This window comes from Tachyglossus aculeatus, chromosome 17 (assembly GCF_015852505.1).
Source record: "Tachyglossus aculeatus isolate mTacAcu1 chromosome 17, mTacAcu1.pri, whole genome shotgun sequence".
Taxonomy (NCBI): domain Eukaryota; kingdom Metazoa; phylum Chordata; class Mammalia; order Monotremata; family Tachyglossidae; genus Tachyglossus; species Tachyglossus aculeatus.
The window spans coordinates 44,231,939-44,249,508 of record NC_052082.1 but is presented as its reverse complement, the minus strand read 5'-3'; the positions used below and the strand labels follow the sequence as shown (position 1 = coordinate 44,249,508).

At 43.4% G+C, this 17,570-nt stretch overlaps 1 protein-coding gene across 7 annotated transcripts in view; it reads right to left on the bottom strand.

The window, feature by feature from the left end:
- The window catches only part of BCAS3 (BCAS3 microtubule associated cell migration factor), a 718,088-nt gene that overhangs the window by 402,790 nt on the left and 297,728 nt on the right, over positions 1-17,570 (bottom strand). For all 7 annotated transcript variants that reach the window (XM_038758926.1, XM_038758927.1, XM_038758925.1 and 4 more), the window contains exon 16: positions 11,364-11,514. In XM_038758926.1, coding sequence (XP_038614854.1) covers positions 11,364-11,514 — 151 coding nt within the window. The remainder of the gene's footprint in view (positions 1-11,363; positions 11,515-17,570) is intronic.

Below are 17,570 nucleotides of genomic sequence, written 5' to 3'. Positions count from 1 at the left end.
CAGGTGGAGAGAAAAAACTTCTAAAAACACAATGATGTGAGACCTCAAATGCTGTAGGGGTTAGCTGAGGACATTTGGGAGACAGTAGCAGAAGATGGTCCAGGCTGATGTACGGCAATTAGAAATAGAGTGACTCTCTTGGAAAAGATGATATGAGAAGACTGAGATTCAAAGGAGGACACATAAAAATGGGGCCAGTCACTGAAGACAGCAGAAGTGAGCAGCAACTGACCCTACAATTATTTATTCTGATTCCATTATTACTAAATGCTTTTATGTCTTTTCCCCCACGACTGTAAGCGTCTTGTGGGCAAGTAATGTGACCTTTGCTTCTTTTGTGGTCTCCCATGCACTTAGTTCAATGGCACTGTATCCCGTACCTGCTCCATAAAATTACTACGACTATTCCCCTCTTAGAATCACACGAGGAGAGTTTCCAGTCCTCTACCAGTCTCGGCCATGGGAGGGAGAGTGAAGCCGAGGCATAACCATTCCATTCCTAGCTTGGCCAGTGGCTAGCGAGTGGAAGGCCATCTGCTAAAAGTCAAAACCCGCCTGTGCTGGGCAGCCGTGGCACGGGAGAGTCAAGGGTGGAGTCTCATGTTTACTGAGCGGAAGGAGGCGAAGGTAAACCACTTCTGTATTTTTACCAAGAAAACTCCATGGATACACTACTGGAATGATTGCAGATGGAGAGCAGGGAGTTCTGGGAGAGATGTGCCCATGGAGTCGCTCTGGGTCAGAGACGACTCGACAGCATAAAACTACTACTATTACATGAGGAAAGGCTTGCTTGTCGCATGTTTTTCTTTGCCTTATTCATAAACACTGACAAGTTCTCTGTCGGGGAGCTCTCTCTCGCTCTCTCTCTCCTCCCATCCCTACTCACTCCCCACACCTAGAGTTCCATCACAGAATACCAGACCCTGATTCTGACATCCACTCCTAAAGGATTTGCTTTCTAATAGGAGATGAAGGCAGCTTGTTTACTTGCCTGTTCTTCAGATCCCTATTGGAATCTGTTAATATTCATTATTCGAGAAGCAGCATGGCCTAGTGGATAGAGCATGGGCTCAGGAGTCAGAAAGACCTGGATTCTAATCCCGGCTCTGCTCTGAGACCTCGGGCAAGTCACTTCGCCTCTCTGTGCCTCAGTTACTTCATCAGTAAAATGGGGATGAAGACTGTGAGCCCTTGAAGCAGCGTGGTTCAGTGGAAAGAGCACGGGCTTGGGAGTCAGAGGTTATGGGTTCTAATCCCGGCTCCGCCACTTATCAGCTGTGTGACTTCGGGCAAGTCACTTAACTTTTCTGTGCCTCAGTTACCTCATCTGGAAAATGGGGATTGAGAGTGTGAGCCCTATGTGGGACAACCAGATTACCCTGTAACTCCCCCAGTGCCTAGAACAGTGCTTGACACATAGTAAGCACTTAACAAATACCAAAATTATTATTACTATTATTATGTGCAATAGGGACTGTGTCCATCTTAATTTGCTTGTAGCCACCCCAGAGCTTAACAGAGTGGCTGGCACGTCGTAAGCGCTTAAGAAATACTATGATTATTGTTATTATTATTTTTACAACTACAATTCAGTATGTTTTGCTTCTCCACTTTGGGTCTATCCTTTATTCTTCTGTTACTCTGCCTCCCAAAAAATCAGAGTTCCTGAACCACCCAAAGGGCATCACCTACACCCAGAGGGGTTTATTTCTCTGGCTGGACCTGATCCCCCAAATTGAACAGTTTCACCATGAGATGTTGTTCTTGTTGGTATAGCTGGTCCTTGGTTTTCTCCAGCTCAGGATTTCCAAAAAGTTCTAACTGAACGCCCATTTTTGAGCATAGACCTCTGTTGATCATTCATCCGGGGCTTGGTATTTCCAAGGTCTCCAGTGTGAATGGGAACATGGGAGTGACCAGTAATAATGGAATGAAAAGACTCAGCCGGGGGAAAGGGAGGGAAAGAAGAGTGCGGATCAAAGAGTTCCTCCTTTTAGCCCCCCAGGTCTCATTGCTCACCAACTCTTTCACTATGGTTTAGGGAATAATAGTAATACTAACTGTGGGTTTTGTACAGCACTTTCTCTCCGTCAAATACTGTACTAAGCACTGTGGGAGATACAGGGTAATCAGGTCCCACCGGTCTCACAGAATAAGTAGGAGGGACAACAACTATTTAATCCCCATTTTGCCGATGAGGAAACTGAGGCACAGAGAAGTTAAGTGACTTGCCCAAGATCACGCAGCAGAGAAAATATCACTGAAGTGCAGGAGAAAGTAACTTTGTGAATGGTCAGAAAAGGAGCTGAAGGGCCCTGCATAATAATCCAGCTAAAAATTCCTCACTGGTAAATGGCATTACAAAATCTCCTCTCCCAGTTCTTGGATTTTCTTTTCCCAAGGGACTGCTCCTGACCTCTTCCTAAAGTCTAGTGCTCCCGGCTTGTCACAAAAAATAAAATATTCAGCAATTTAGATTCAAGGAAGATAAAATTTGGGACCCAGATTAATCTTCCAGTATGAAAAACATACTTTGTTTTCTAAATGCTCACATGGAAAGTATTAAAGAAAAACAACCTTATCACTTGGTTAATACATGCAATGAAACCAGACATCTGTGCATGTTGCTTAATGATTCCCCAACAGCGGATTTTGTTTCTTAGCAGAGAAAAATGACTAGTGCAGGCAATCTTCAAATGGAGAGCAACCTCACTTCTTAACTCTTGCTTTTGGTAGAATAAGAGACTGTCCAATGACTTCCATTCAATGGCACAGGGATACTCAAGTGCCTCAAGGCTGGCTTTTCAGAAAGCTAAGAATTGTTTGGTTGGCTACTGGAACGGTTGCTATTTCAAAACCGATTTCTGACACTTTCTTTTGTTCTGATCCGTGCAGTTGTGAGATTAAGCAGCTGCTTCTAAAGTGGCCCTTGTTTCTTCAGATCACTGCTCAGAGGTGCTGACCACGAAGGTGTAAATACATCTGTCTTTAGCCATTTGTGGTATTCTCGCCTCCTGCGCATCTTGGAGCAAGGCAGATGGTCCCTATCTTGTCTAAATATTACACTGCACAGGCTTTCCTGCTACGTTTCCAGAAATAAGAGGGCAGATGTTAAATATCTTAAACACACGCTTTGCCCCCTGATGGTTTAACTTACGGCCATGTCTTGATTTGGCCATTTAAGGCATGCCAGGCTTCTTGGATCCCAGGCATTCCTCTGAAATCTCTGTTCTGGAAATACCACTTTCCAGGCTCAGATTGCGCACTTTCAGCAAATATGCCAGAAACAGAACAAATGATGACAATCATGCCTAGATAAAATACTGTCTCTTCACTGGAAAGGTGGTCAGTTGGGAACCCTATCCTAAGATTCTGAACTTCTGCAACCGTACTTCTTTTGATAGATTTTTTTTTCCTACCTAAGTGAGGATGGAGCCTCAGGCCTACCGCAAAGACTTCAGCGATGATAACCTAAGCAAGGAAATTGATTTTTGCGATGGTGGTTTGCACAGTGTCCTCTTGGCACTTGCTCACGCCAGCCAATGAGGTTCCTGCTTTGGGTACAGAGTGCAACAAGCCAGGAGCAGGGCAGTGGGTGTGCCCGTGAAACTTATAGGTGCAGAACCCATCTCTGGCTGAAGTCACCAAAAAACGACTGGTATGTGCATGAAGTTTGTGGTAGGCCATGTCAGAATCACAGCTGCAAGGATAATAACGATTAATAGTAATAATTATGATTTTTTTAAGTGCCTACTACGTGCCAGGCACCGTACTAAGTGCTGGGGTGGACACAAGCAAATCGGGTTGGACAGTCCCTGTCCCACATGGGACTCACAGTTTTAATCCCCATTTTACAGATGAGGTAACGGAGGTACAGAGAAGTGAAGTGACTTGTCCAAGATCACACAGCAGACAAGTGGCAGAGCTGGAATTAGAACTCTGGTCCTTCTGACTTCCAGGCATGTGCTCTATCCAATCAATCAATCGCATTTATTGAGCGCTTACTGTGTGCAGAGCACTGTACTAAGCGCTTGGGAAGTACAAGTTGGCAACACATAGTGACGGTCCCTACCCAACAGTGGGCTAACAGTCTAAAAGTCTATCCACTACGCCAAGCTGTTTCTCTGTGAACAGGGAAATGCTTCCTGTTCTCCGGGTTCTGAAAAAAAAGTCAGGAAAAAAAAGTCTCCTCTCTCCTTTCCGGAAATTCGGCAAAATTTCTAGTCTGGACATCAAGTTTTAAAATAAATGGTTCTCTTAACTGCTGTAAAAACTAATGATGGTGTCTCCTGTCCAAACCAACAGAGAAGCCTCATTCCTGCTACTTCACCTGACCAACCAATGGTATTTATTGAGCGCTTACTGCATGCAGAGCACTGTACTTAGTGATTAGCAGAAGACAACGAGAGTTGGGAGACATGTTTCCTTCCCACCAGGACCTTGTAGTTTAGAGGGGGATACAGCCATGAAAATAAACTACGGACATTTACCTAAGTGCTGTGGCACTGACAGGATTTGGTGACATTGAATATGTGGGTTGGATGAGAGAGAAGATTCGAGAATAATGCCAAGGTTATGGGCTTGTGGGATAGGGAAGATAGTGGTGTTATCTAGAGTGATGGGAAAGATGGCAAGAGGAAAGGGTCTGGATGAGAAGATGTGGAGTTCTGCTCTGGAGATGTTCAGTTTGAGGTGTCAGAGGGACACCCAAGTAGAGATGTACTGAAAGCAAAAAGAAAATGCACGGCTGGAGAGGTAGATTTGGGAATCACCCGCGTAGACAGAGTGGTTGAAGGCGAGGGGTCAAAAGAGTTCTTCAAGGGAATGAATGAAGATGGAGAAGATAAGGGGACCCAGAACTGGGACTTGAAGGACACCCACAGCTACAGGGTGGGAAGCAGAGGAGGAATCCGTGAAACAGATTGAGAAGGAGCAGCCAGTGAGATAAGGGGAGAGAAGAAGGTCACTGGTGGCCTCAGAGAGAGGAGTTTCTGTGAAGGGGATGGAAGCCAGAATGGATGGGGTCAAGGAGAGAATCAGAGAAGAAGAAGTGGCGGCAGCAGGGACAATTCATGCAAGGAGTTTGAAGAGGTATATTAGGAAGAAGATGGGGTGAGATAACCGGAGGGAGCTGTGGAGTCAAGGAAGATTTTTTTTTTTTTTTTTTTTTTGCAAATGGGATGCATCAACATGTTTGAAAGTAGTGGGGAAGAAGCCAGTGTAAACTGAATAGTTGAAGATGGAAGTAGCAAGTGTTTTTATAAGGTGTGAGGGAATGGGTCAGAGGAGCACATAAATTTTGAGAGTATCTCCTCTTGAGACACTGTTGGGAAAGATGGGAGAGTCGAGGAAGAGGCAGAAGGAAGGAGGGACTGGAGAGGAGCAGGAGGGATTTTAGGGAGAGCACACCTGATGGTTTCAATTTTCTCCATAAAGTATGTGGCTAGGTCACTGGGGCAAGAGCGGAGAGAGGGGTTTTGAGGAAGGAATTAAATATCTGAAACAACTGGTATGGGCAATGGACATGGGAGTTAATAAGGAGGGAGAAAGAATGCTGCCTGGCAGAGGAGAGGACAGAGTTAAAGTAGGTGAGGATTATCTGAGATGGACAAAGTCAGCCTGATGTCTGAATTTCCGCAATTTCCGTAATCAAATAACTACTGAAGAAATAATGGTGCTTCGCTCTAAACTAGCAACCAGAGAGGCCTCAAAACAGCAGTATCAACTCCTTCTCAGGCAGCTTAAAAATGCAAATTCATTTAGGCTTAGGAATGTCACGTTATATTCACATTACCTACCCATCAACCATCCTTATATCTCAAATGATGATGGCCTTGGCCGTGACCTGAAAAGCCCCAACTTTGAGTGGCCGAATGTTCCGCAAACATCAATATCTTGCTCAGAGATAAATTCTCATACCTTTTCATTCATTCATTCGTTCAATCGTATTTATTGAGCGCTTACTGTGTGCAGAGCACTGTACTACACGCTAGGCAAGTACAAGTTGGCAACATATAGAGACAGTCCCTACACAACAGCGGGCTCACAGTCTAGAAGGGGAAGACAGACAACAGAACAAAACATAGTAACAAAATAAAATAAATGGTATAAACATGTACAAGTAAAATAGAGTAATAAATATGTACAAACATATATATATAGATATATATATATATACAGGTGCTGTGGGGAGGGAAAGGAGGTAAGGCGGGGGGATGGGGAGGGGGAGGAGGGGGAGAAGAAGGAGGGGGCTCAGTCTGGGAAGGCTTTCTGGAGGAGATGAGCTCTCAGAATACCTCTTTAAATATATCCCAAACTCACAGATTCTCTTTTATTAATAATCACTATCATCATTCAAAACAGGAGTAAGCATTTTGCAGAGTATTGTTCACCCCCGTATCTCAGAAGTTCTCAACAAACGAGTTATAATTCTGAATGGAAATAAGGAACCCCTCGAAACTAATGGATTTGGCCCGGATCATGCACTGCATGTGGGGAGGGGCCTAGATGATTTTCAGCCCATCTCCCTCATGAGGCATATTCAGAGAATCCTGTGAGAGCAGGACAGCCCTAGTTATTTACAGCTCATGCTGGAGATTGGGCAAAAGAGAGTGCAACCAGTCCGAACATTTCCTGCGACCAATTAATCAATCGTATTTATTGAGCGCTTACTGTGTGCAGAGCACTGTACTAGATGCTCGGGAGAGTACAATACAACAATATAACAGATACATTCCCTGCCCACAGTGAGCTTATGCTCTAGAGGGGAAGCTCAGGCATTAGTATAAATAAATTATTCATTCATTCAATCGTATTTATTGAGTGCTTACTGTGTGCACAGCACTGTACTAAGCGCTTGGGAAGTACAAGTTGGCAACATACAGAGACAGTCCCTACCCAACAGCAGGCTCACAGTCTAGAAGGGGAAGACAGACAACAAAACAAAACATATTAACAAAATAAAATAAATAGAATAGTAAATATGTACAAGTAAAATAGAGTAATAAATATGTACAAACATATATACAGATGCTGCGGGGAGGGGAAGGAGGTAAGGCGGGGGGGATGGGAGGGAGAGGAAGGAGGGGGCTCAGTCTGGGGCCTATGGATATGTCTATGGATATGTACATAAGTTCTGTGGGGCTGCGAGAAGGGATAAACAAATGCAGCAAGTCAGAGCGATGCAGAAGGGAGTGTAAGGAAAGGAAAAGAAGGCTTAGTCAGGGAAGGCCTCTTGGAGGATATGTGCCTTCAGTAGGCTTTGAACGGTGGAGAGTAATTGTTTGTTGGATATGAAGAAGGAGGGCATTCCGGGCCAGAAGCAGGATGTGGGTGACAGGTTGGGAGGGAGATAGACGAGACAGGTACAATGAGTACGTTGGCATTAGAGGAGCAAAATGTGCAGGCTGGGTTGTAGTAAAACAGCAGCAAAGTGAGGTAAAAAGAGGCAAGGTGATTGAGTGATTTAAAGCCAATGGTACAGAGTTTCTGTTTGATCAAGCGCTTAGTACAGTGCTCTGCACACAGTAAGCGCTCAATAAATACGACTGAATGAATGAATGTGGAGGTGGCTGGGAAACTACTGGAGGTTCTTGTGGAGTGTCAAAACATGGAACTGAACATTTCTGTAGAAAAATGATCCAGGCAGCACAGTGAAGTATGGACTGGAGTGGGGAGAGCCAGGAGGCAGGGAGGTCAGCAAAGAGGTTGATACAGTAATCAAGGAGGGACAGTATCTTCTTAAAGTGAATCCTCCTTTAGTGTGAAATTACGTTGCCATTAGGCTATTAGAAGTACCAGTACTTGTATTCTGAGTTATTTATAGCTGATGTTGGAGACTGGGCCAAAGAGAGTACAATAGATCTTAACATTTCCTGGGATCTTCTCAAAGTGAATTTGGAAAATCCTCCTTCAGTGGGAAATTATGTTGCCATCAGGGCTACTAACAGCACCCATCATCCAGATCCTCTGAAAAACGAGAAGTAATAATTTCCCTCCAGGTGGATTTGTACAATGTTTGGGCTGAGCAAAGCGGATGTAACAATCTACTCAGTGACTAATGTCAGTGACAATCTAAGTTTTCCTTCTTCCAGAACTATTCTGTTGTTCAGTTTTCTTCTTCATATGTAGATGGACATGGCCAGACCCACCTGCAAGCGTGGAGCACTCTAGATACCTTGTAGGCAGGGAATTTGTCTACCAACTCTGTTATATTATACTCTTCCAAGCACTTATTACAGTGCCCTAGCCACTGTAAGCACTCAAGCATGGCCTAGTGGCTAGAGCATGGGCTTGGGAGTCAGTAGGCCTTGGGTTCTAATCCCCGCTCTGCTACTTGCCTGCTGTGTGAACTTGGGCAAGTCGCTTCACTTCTCTGTGCCTCAGTTCCCTCATCTGGAAAATGAAGATTAAGGCTGTGAGCCCCACGTGGGACGAGGACTGTGTCCAACCTGATTCACTTTTATCTACCCCAGCGCTTAGAACAGTGTTTGATACATAGTAAGCACTTAACAAATACCATCATTATTATTAATAAATACTACAGATTGATTGATCAACGGATACTTCATGGGTATTGCATTTTGCACTTGTTCCTAAAACAGCACCTATAGACTATTCATCCAAACCCAGCAAATTCACAAAGAAGCTCTCCAACCCAATCCGAACTATGCTGGTGGTGACAATTTATTCTAGAAAGGGAACAAGATTTTTTCAGCCTTTCAGAAGGCCAGCTAGAACAAGTCAGAAAGCACTGCTGTCTGCAGGGTTGCCTGTGGTTGTTTGTGATTTGATTCATTATTATTATTCTTATTCATTATTATGACAAAGTCGAATGCTGTAGGTTTAGTATATACTAGCCTAGAGGTCTAGCTGGCTCTTTACAACATGTGCTTTCCCTACACATTTTGGACTGAACGTTGTGGAATTAGAAAATGTCCTCTCAATCACATATGCCTATATAAATCAGTCAGTCAACCAATAGTATTTACTGAGAGCTTACCCTTGTGCAAAGCTTTGTACTGAGCACTTGGGAGAGCTCATGAGATATGATTCCTGCACCAGAGAGCTTACAATCTAACTGGGGAGATGGACACTTGAATAAATTCTAGGTAAGAAGAAGTAATAGAGTGGAAAGATATGTACATAAGGTTTACAACGGAAGCGGGAGTAAGAACTCAGCTCTCAAGTGATGCTGAAATGGCAGGAGCAGGCAAAATGAGAGACTAATCAGGGAAGGCCTCCTGGAAGAAATGTACAGAGACCTTGCGATCAGTCAAGGCATTCCTACTAAAACATGGGTTTTCCTTAATGTGGGGTTCTTCAAGATGGTAATGCTACATTATAGGAGAACTGATTGCACTTCACTGGGCCCCTCAATTTTTAAAGTTTTTCCCCTGGAGACGAATAGCAACAGTTACTTGTGACGAATTAAAGTTGAAAGGGTTGGGGTTTGGCAGCTGAGATTTCACAAGCGCTCACAGGGTCCCTCTTCACCAGCATTACCTGATCTGCCAATCTGGGGCAGACTCCTGCCAGTCAGGTGTGCCAACTTAAGGCTAATTAGTCCCACTTTGCAAGGTGGAGTAACAGGAGCGGTTGGGTAAAATACTTAGCCCGAGACTAAGAGTCCAGCACATAGCACAGTACACTGCACCCAACTGGGGGCTCACTAAATGCTATAACTATTGTTACTAAAGATTTCTCAGCCTTTTAAGTTATCAACAAAAATGTTCAGCTCACGTCTCCCCACTCCTCAAACCTCTGCATCCAACAGAAACTCCTCACCATTGGTTTAAAGCATTCAAACAGCTCGTCGCCCACCCCCATACCCCAATTCACTAATCTCCTATTACAGCCCAACTCGCACACTTCTCTCCTCTGGCGCTGGCTTACTCGCTGTGCCCCGATCTCATCTATCTCACCGCCGACCCCTTTTCCATGTCATCCCCCTAGCCTGGAACTCCCTCCCATCCCATTTCTGCCAGATCACAACTCTCTCCACCTATTACTAAGGTCACATCTTCTGCAAGAGGCCTCCCACAATTAAGTCCTCTTTTTCCTGGCTCGCTCTCCCTTCTAGGTACCTCAATCCATGACTTCTGGACATTTGATATTCTCTCATCCCCAACACACGGCACTTACACTCGTATCTTTAAATTATACATTATGAATTACTTATTTACTCATATTAATGTCTCTCTCCCCCTCTAGACTCTAAGCTCATTATGGGCAGGGCATGGTTCTGCTATTTTTGTTGCACTGTACTCTCCCAAACACGTAGTACAGTGCTCTGCACACTGTAAGAGCTCAGTAAATATGATTGGTTGATTGACTGATATTCCTGATATTTCCAGATATACATACAAATCAAAAGCAAACTAGAGTCTATTCAACTTAAATGACTTGTTCAGAAAAACATATCACGCATGTCTTTGGTGTGCTGGAATATTTTGATCTAGGTAACGAGAACTCACCCTTCTGCCTCAAACAGATAGCCACCAAGTATTTAATTCTCCAAGGGAAATTTATTTTGTAAAATACCAAACTTCAGATAGCACCTTCCTTCCAAGGAGCCCAAAGAACTTTCCCAAACCCTCCCGTCATCCCTGAGAGGGAAAGTGGGGATGGAAAGTTCCTGGGACTCAGGGAAAGTCTTTCAGGAGAGACAAAGCTTATCTGGAATGGGATTTAGTTCTCTAGACTTAGAGTTCCACAGACGACCCGGTAGGCTAAACAACACCAGCCTCATTAATCCCAGATCTCTTACAAGACAGGAGAACTTCCAGAAAGGGCTGAAGATAGCCAAAGTCCGTCTTTCCAATCCTCTAGCTCTTCAAAGTTTGGTTGCCACTCCAAGCCTCCCCTAAGAGCCCCACCTCCTGTTTACCCTCACACTCAAAATGTTCATTTGCCACCTATTTCTGGGCTGGGTGTCAATTGAAATTTGGCAATCTTGCAGGCCATTCCCATGTGACGTTATAGGAAAAATAAATCATTTACTTGAATAAAAGCACCTAGCAGTATCAGGTTAAAGAGTACAGTGCTAAGCACTTAGTACAATGCTTTGCACATACTAAGTGCTCAGTAAATATGATGGAATGAATGAAATAGATAGATCTGTTTCGTATTAGCCAACATTAGTTTTCACAACCTGTGAGTGCTGGCTTGTTGTTTTTTGGGGTTTTTTTCGATTTCATAAAAACTTTTTACCCAATCTACTTCCATTAAATCATATACACACTGGAAAGAAAGAATATAAATCAAAACCACATTACTAAAATGCCCACTTTATTCTGATGCGTAGTTTGCCTGATCCTTGAAAACGGCCACAATGAGGCATTCTGAATCGGAGTTCTTACCCTGTGCGTTTGGTGATGGTTCCCAGAGTCATCGGCTGCTTGATCTGTGCAAGAGGGACAACCACCGTCAAGCTGGGGAGAGGAGAGAGCCTAGGGTTGCCAGGGTTGTTGTTGGTGAAGTTGTTGTAGGGCTCTTGGCTGTTCAGTTTCCCTTTAATGAAACCAACACAGAACCACGTTACTATAATAATAATATAATAAGAGGAGAGAGCCTAGGGTTGTTAGGGTTGTTGTTGGTGAAGTTGTAAGGCTCTTGGCTGTTCAATTTCCCTTTAATGAAACCAATACAGAACTATGTTACTATAATAATAATAATAATATAATTATGGCATTTGTTAAGCACTTACTATGTGCGAAGCACCGTTCTAAGAGTTGGGAGATACAAGGTGATCAGGTTGTCCCAGGTGGGGCTCACAGTCTCGATCCTCATTTTACAGATGAAGTAACTGAGGCACAGAGAAGTTAAGTGACTTGCCCAAAGTCACACAGCTGACAAGTGACGGAGCCGGGATTAGAACCCATAACCTCTGGCTCCCAAGCCTGTGTTCTTTCCACTGAGCCATGCTGCTTCTCTATTATTATTATTATTATTATTATTACTAGAAGAAGCCCTTCCCCCCCTCAGTGACAATACCATTAACTGGCCAGTAGTAGTAGTAGTAATAGTACCAATAGCATTTTTAAGCACTTATTGTGCAGAACACCATACTAAGCACTGGGAGAGTAGACGCAGGTGGTAATTAGACACAGTTCCTGTCCCACGGAGTCGGGGAGGAGAAGCTCATAATCAAGAGTATGTATGGAGTGCTTTAAAAAAAAAGGTATTTGTTAAACCCTTATTATGTATGTGCCAGGCACTGTACTAAGTGATGGGATAGATACAAGCTAATCATGTTGGACACCGTCCCTGTCCCATGTGGGGCTCACAGTCTTAAACCCCATTTTACAGATGAAGTAACTGAGGTGAAATGACTTGCCCAAGGATCTGCAGCAGACACGTGGTGGAGTCAGGATTAGAACCCAGGTCCTTCTGACTCCCAAGCCAATGCTTTGTCCACTAGGCCACATGGCTTACTCTATGCCCAGCGCTTTACTAAGTCCATGGGGAAAAGCAACAGAATTAGTAGACACGGCACTTGCCTTCACAGAGCAAACTGATAGGGAAAAGATCAATGTTTTGCATTCATCCCCAGGAAAGTTTCATCTACCCAAGCCAAGGGAGAGCAAGAGAACTTTGGGCAACACAGTGAATGGGTTATTTGGAAATCTAGCTGGGGCATCCTTATGAACAAATTTCTGGGCTCTCTGACAGACTCTATTTCCATTCTACTCTATTTCACGCCATAGAAAATGAAATGGACAAGTAGAGGGGCCCTGATTGGTGGGAGGTGGGAAGAAAATGCCCAACCCAGTGAAGCTCATAAGGGCCATCGGGCAAGAAGACATTGTCCAGGAACTCTCCATTTTAGGTTACCCTGTCTGTGGAGTCCAACAACCTTCTTGCCAAAGGGAACTCCTGGCCAAGCCACTGTAGGTCACTGCCACCAAGAGGAAATGTGTACCTCCTTGCCAAGAAGAATGGCCTTTCCAAGATATTTTCCTGCCTTAACTCTCATTCGCTTAAATGTTCCAAGGAGAGAAGCCCCAGGGGCGTTAGGAGCAGAAACTGATCACGGATCAGGATTCTCTGAGTCCATGCCCAGAGAGAAGGAAACTCCCATCTTTGCTGCACTGCTGGTTGTACAGTATATGAACCCAAAGTCTTCCATCTTCCCTGAGGGGAGATGGACACAATATACTGTGATCTTTCTTTCAATTCGCCAAGCAGGAGTAATCTTTACCTAGAATCTTGGGTCTGAGGCTTTCACAAAGGCTTCCTTGTAAGACCAAATTCTCTCTGCTTAGGTAAGGGAGGAAAAAGCAACGCAGTGAATGACTAAAGGGTCTCGCCTAAGCCTGAGAGTAATGAGCCAGGATTAGAACCTAGTGGTCCCTAACTTCCAGCTGTCTGTGTCAACTACAAGACTCTGCTCTTTTTGACATAGTGATTAAGAGGATTAGCAAATTCAATGAGGAATCTGAAAAGTTGGGCTAGATTTTTACAGCAGCCTTGCAAATAGGTTTTTCAGAATCTATTTGGCCCACCAGAAATGTTTTATCAGCTCTTTCTAGTGCCAGGGCTATCTGATTGCAGCATGCAGCAGTATCAGGGTGCAGCAGGTCACCATTTTCCATTGAAAACAGAATTCTTCATTGGCCCCAGCCTGATTTCTAAAGGTCAGGACTAATTTCCTTCAGGCCTTGGCCCCTGTTCCCGTACTGATTTATGTAGCTGGCTCTTTGGAAAGAGAAGCAAAATCTGCACACCCTCAAAGGACAGAAACAGTCACCAGCACATCAGCAAGGAAAACAACTAAAAAGCTTCCCTATATTCTGTGGCAGAAACTCCGATTTGGCTGTTTTCCCAGTTTGGATATGCTTTTCTACTTTCTGTATCACTCTGCAGTCACCACCTTTCAGCCCTCAGCTAGGAAAGCAAATGGGCCACAAATTACAGGGACAGGAGGAAAAGAAATGTAAAGAAAGCAGAGAGAGAGAGAGACAGAGAGACAGAGAGAGACAGAGAGAGAGAGACAGAGAGAGAGAGAGAGAAAGGAAACAATGCAGGAGCCAGCCTGCTTATAATAGAATCAAAGTGCTTTAAGGAGACAAGCCACGGTGAAATAAAAGGTTTAGATCATTAACTTGTTTTTCTGTGTTTCCATAATGCTGTGAAATGCCGGCTTTGTCCCCAATCAAAGGGACGCCATATTGGGAATTAGGTTCCTAAACAACTGATGCATTCTAAATAGATATTACACAAACCCCAGGCCAAATCCGCACAATCCCGACTCAAGAGAGTTCTTTAAATTTCAAAACCCCTACACCCCCACTGCAGTCACCTTTTTCCAAGGAAGAATAACAGCACCGCAAAGGGTTTCTTGCAGGAAGCAGACTGAAAAGCCATAATGGCACTTCAGATGGATTGAAGATAGGAAAAGCAAAGAGGAAAAAAAATCTTAATGAATTTCTCATCTTTCTAAAGATACTCAATGCTTTCTTTGCCTTCCTCTGGCATTCTTAAAAAGACATGACTGTTAGCTTATTTGCTTTTAAAAAAAACCACAGCAATATCTAGTGCTATCGCCTGTTTTTTTCCGGTACCCCCAAAATGTAATAATAAGGCGACAAAAGTTTTCATGGTATTTGGCAACAGGCCAGGACTCTGAACTTTTAAGACCCTCGGTAAGGTCTTAATAATAATAGTAACAAGCAGTTGGCCAATTAAAGCAGATTCAGATCTGTTTTATGATGTTTTTGCTATTTCCTATTCTAAATGGAAAACTAACAAAAAAATTACTCAACTGTAACTATTGTAAAATTTGCTAAAAATACTTTCTGAAGAGTTCCCTGGAACATTCACACTTCGATTAAATGAAAACGCATAAAATATGCTTTTCCTAGTCTTCGTATTACAAATGAATTAACTGTTCCATGATGGATGTATGAATGCTTTATGGGGAGTAATATTCATCTTACTATGATCACAACTCAATCCCAGGAATGCAGTGAAGAATGACAAGCAGAGATATAGGAGAAATTGCCAGATGGATCTTCAGTGTCCACTAAGTTTTTAGGAACTCATCTTCTGGTCGTACACACAAAGCTGAATACATCTTGACTCATTCATTCGTTCATAAATTCATTCATACATCTGCTTCAAATATATTAAGTACAACCAAGCTTTAAGACAAGGAGCGTACCTAGATTCTTCAATCCAAAATTTTCCTAGTTCATTTTCCTAATAATCATATTCTTTAGCGAATCTTTCAAGTTTACAATCTAAATGGGTTTTTTTGCAGTTACTTTGAGCTTTATTTAATATTCTCCTTCTTATTATTATTAAATTAGTATTATCATTATTATGGTTTACTATGTGCCAGACACTGTACTAAGAACTGGGATAGGTACATGCAAATTGGGTTGGACACAGTCCCTGTCGCACATAGGGCTCACAGTCTCAACCCCCATTTTACAGATGTGGTAACTGAGGCATAGAGAAGTGACTTGCCCAAGGTCACACAGCAGAAAAGTGGGGAACCGGAATTAGAACACATGACCCTCTGACTCTCAGGCCCGTGCTCTATCCACCACACCATGCTGCTTCTCTTTAGTCTTAAAAAGTATTTCATTCCAATTTATGAAATTCACAAAATACTCTAATTTGTGAAAATATGGGGGTGTGTCACGGTCTTTGGCACGCCAGGGTTTTTCCACCCAAGAAAGCACTTCAAGAAGGAATACCCATTAACAATGTGCTGGCTTACACCTTCGATAATTTTAGTCTGTTGTTGTCGACTTTTGACAGGGAATGTCTTCCCAACTGGGTAGGTTAGCTTAAGCTAAGAAGAAGCCGGGTACTAGAGGCCCAAATAAGAATTCAAATGAAAGCTCTTAATCAATGTCTTATTTCCAGAGGGCTTGATGACAGACTCCACCACACTTAAAATAGCACGGACTTGTCTTACAGACAGATTAATCATGCAGGGAAAGTTGCCCCAGAATGTGCCTAATGTTAGCTACAGAAGTTGCATAAATGCAAGGGACCATTTTTTTTTATCATCACAAGATGAAGTAGGGTAATGGATTGACCAAATGCTGCTTGATCCCGAGACGGCGAATGGATCTTTTTACATTACCCAGTGGAGATATAAACTCAAACTTCAATAAATGCCATCTTATCAAAACATGGGGAAAAGAAATAAATTTGAGGCCAGAAAATAAAGGTCTAATGCCCCCATTTGCAAAGTGGAATTCCCACTGAATTGAATGAGGGTTACCGCACACATTACGAGGATAACACAAGACGAGAGTCACATTACACGGGAACGCTTTAGGTTGCCCCGAAAATTAAACATTATGACTATACCACGCGCAACCCTAAAACATTTAGGAAGTGGGAATAAAGAAAGAATTCCAGAAGTCTACAGCCGTAGTTTAAGGTTGCTACTTGAAGAGAATGAGGATCCTAATAGGAAATTTTTGTTACAGTGTAGTCAGTGATACAGTGATGTGTAAGCACATGCAGATGTCACTGCCACGGGATGTACCTAGACTGCTTTGGCTGATATTTGCTTTGTCTTATGCTGTCGAGTTGTCTCCGACCCATAGCGACGTCATGGACACATCTCTCCCAGAACGCCCCGCTCTCCATCTGCAATCGTTCTGGTAGTGGATCCATAGTTTTCTTGGTAAAAATGCAGAAGTGGTTTATCGTTGCCTCCTTCCGCACAGTAAACTTTAGTCCCCACCCTCGAATCTCTCTCATGCCGCTGCTACCCAGCACAGGTGGGTTTTGACTTGTAGCAGTTTACTTCCCATTTGCTAGCCACTGCCCAAGCTAGGAATAGAAATGCCTCTGCTTGCCTCTCCCTTCCATAGTCGAGACGGGTAGAAAACTGGAAACTCTCCAGATGCAAACCTGAGAGGGGTTGGCTGATATATACTTTGCCCTAAACATCAGAATGCAACATTAGACATTGTCCTCTCCCAAGTACTTAGTACAGTGCTCTGCGCATAAGTGCTCAATAAATACTATCAGTTGACTGACTAGGCAAGACAGGGATGCCCCAAACGTAGCAACCTGCTATCTGAGCCTCAAGACACATCAAATTTCCAGTCGGTACCCTACGAATGTTGCACAAATACAAATACAATTCAAATACTAAAATGAAAACGTCCCCAGTTGTTTCATATTATTATTATGAAGTGAAACACAACTTTGGAAGTCTGACTAGGGAAAAAGCAGAAACTGGGAGGAAAAAGTGTGAATTTAAAGAACCACAGGATTCTTCCTTGTTCTTTTTTCCCCCTTCAGCGTCTAATCTTTGTTGCTTTCCCAAAGGCTTTGCCTTAGAATTAATCTGGAATCTGGCAAAATTGTAAAGTGCATTTGCTCATTCAGGGATGAGAGAGCAGGTGACATCAGCACTCTGTGCTCTGTAACGCTGGCGAGCCAGGAACTTAAAAGGTACGAGAACATTTTGTCCTGTCCCTTTTCCACACCATTCTCCCTCACTTGCCTGTCTCCAAGGTCCTGTGTCTCTCAAGGCAGCTCATCTTGGTGGGTACTTCTCCCTCCAAGGACTCCTTACTGAATACCTCTAA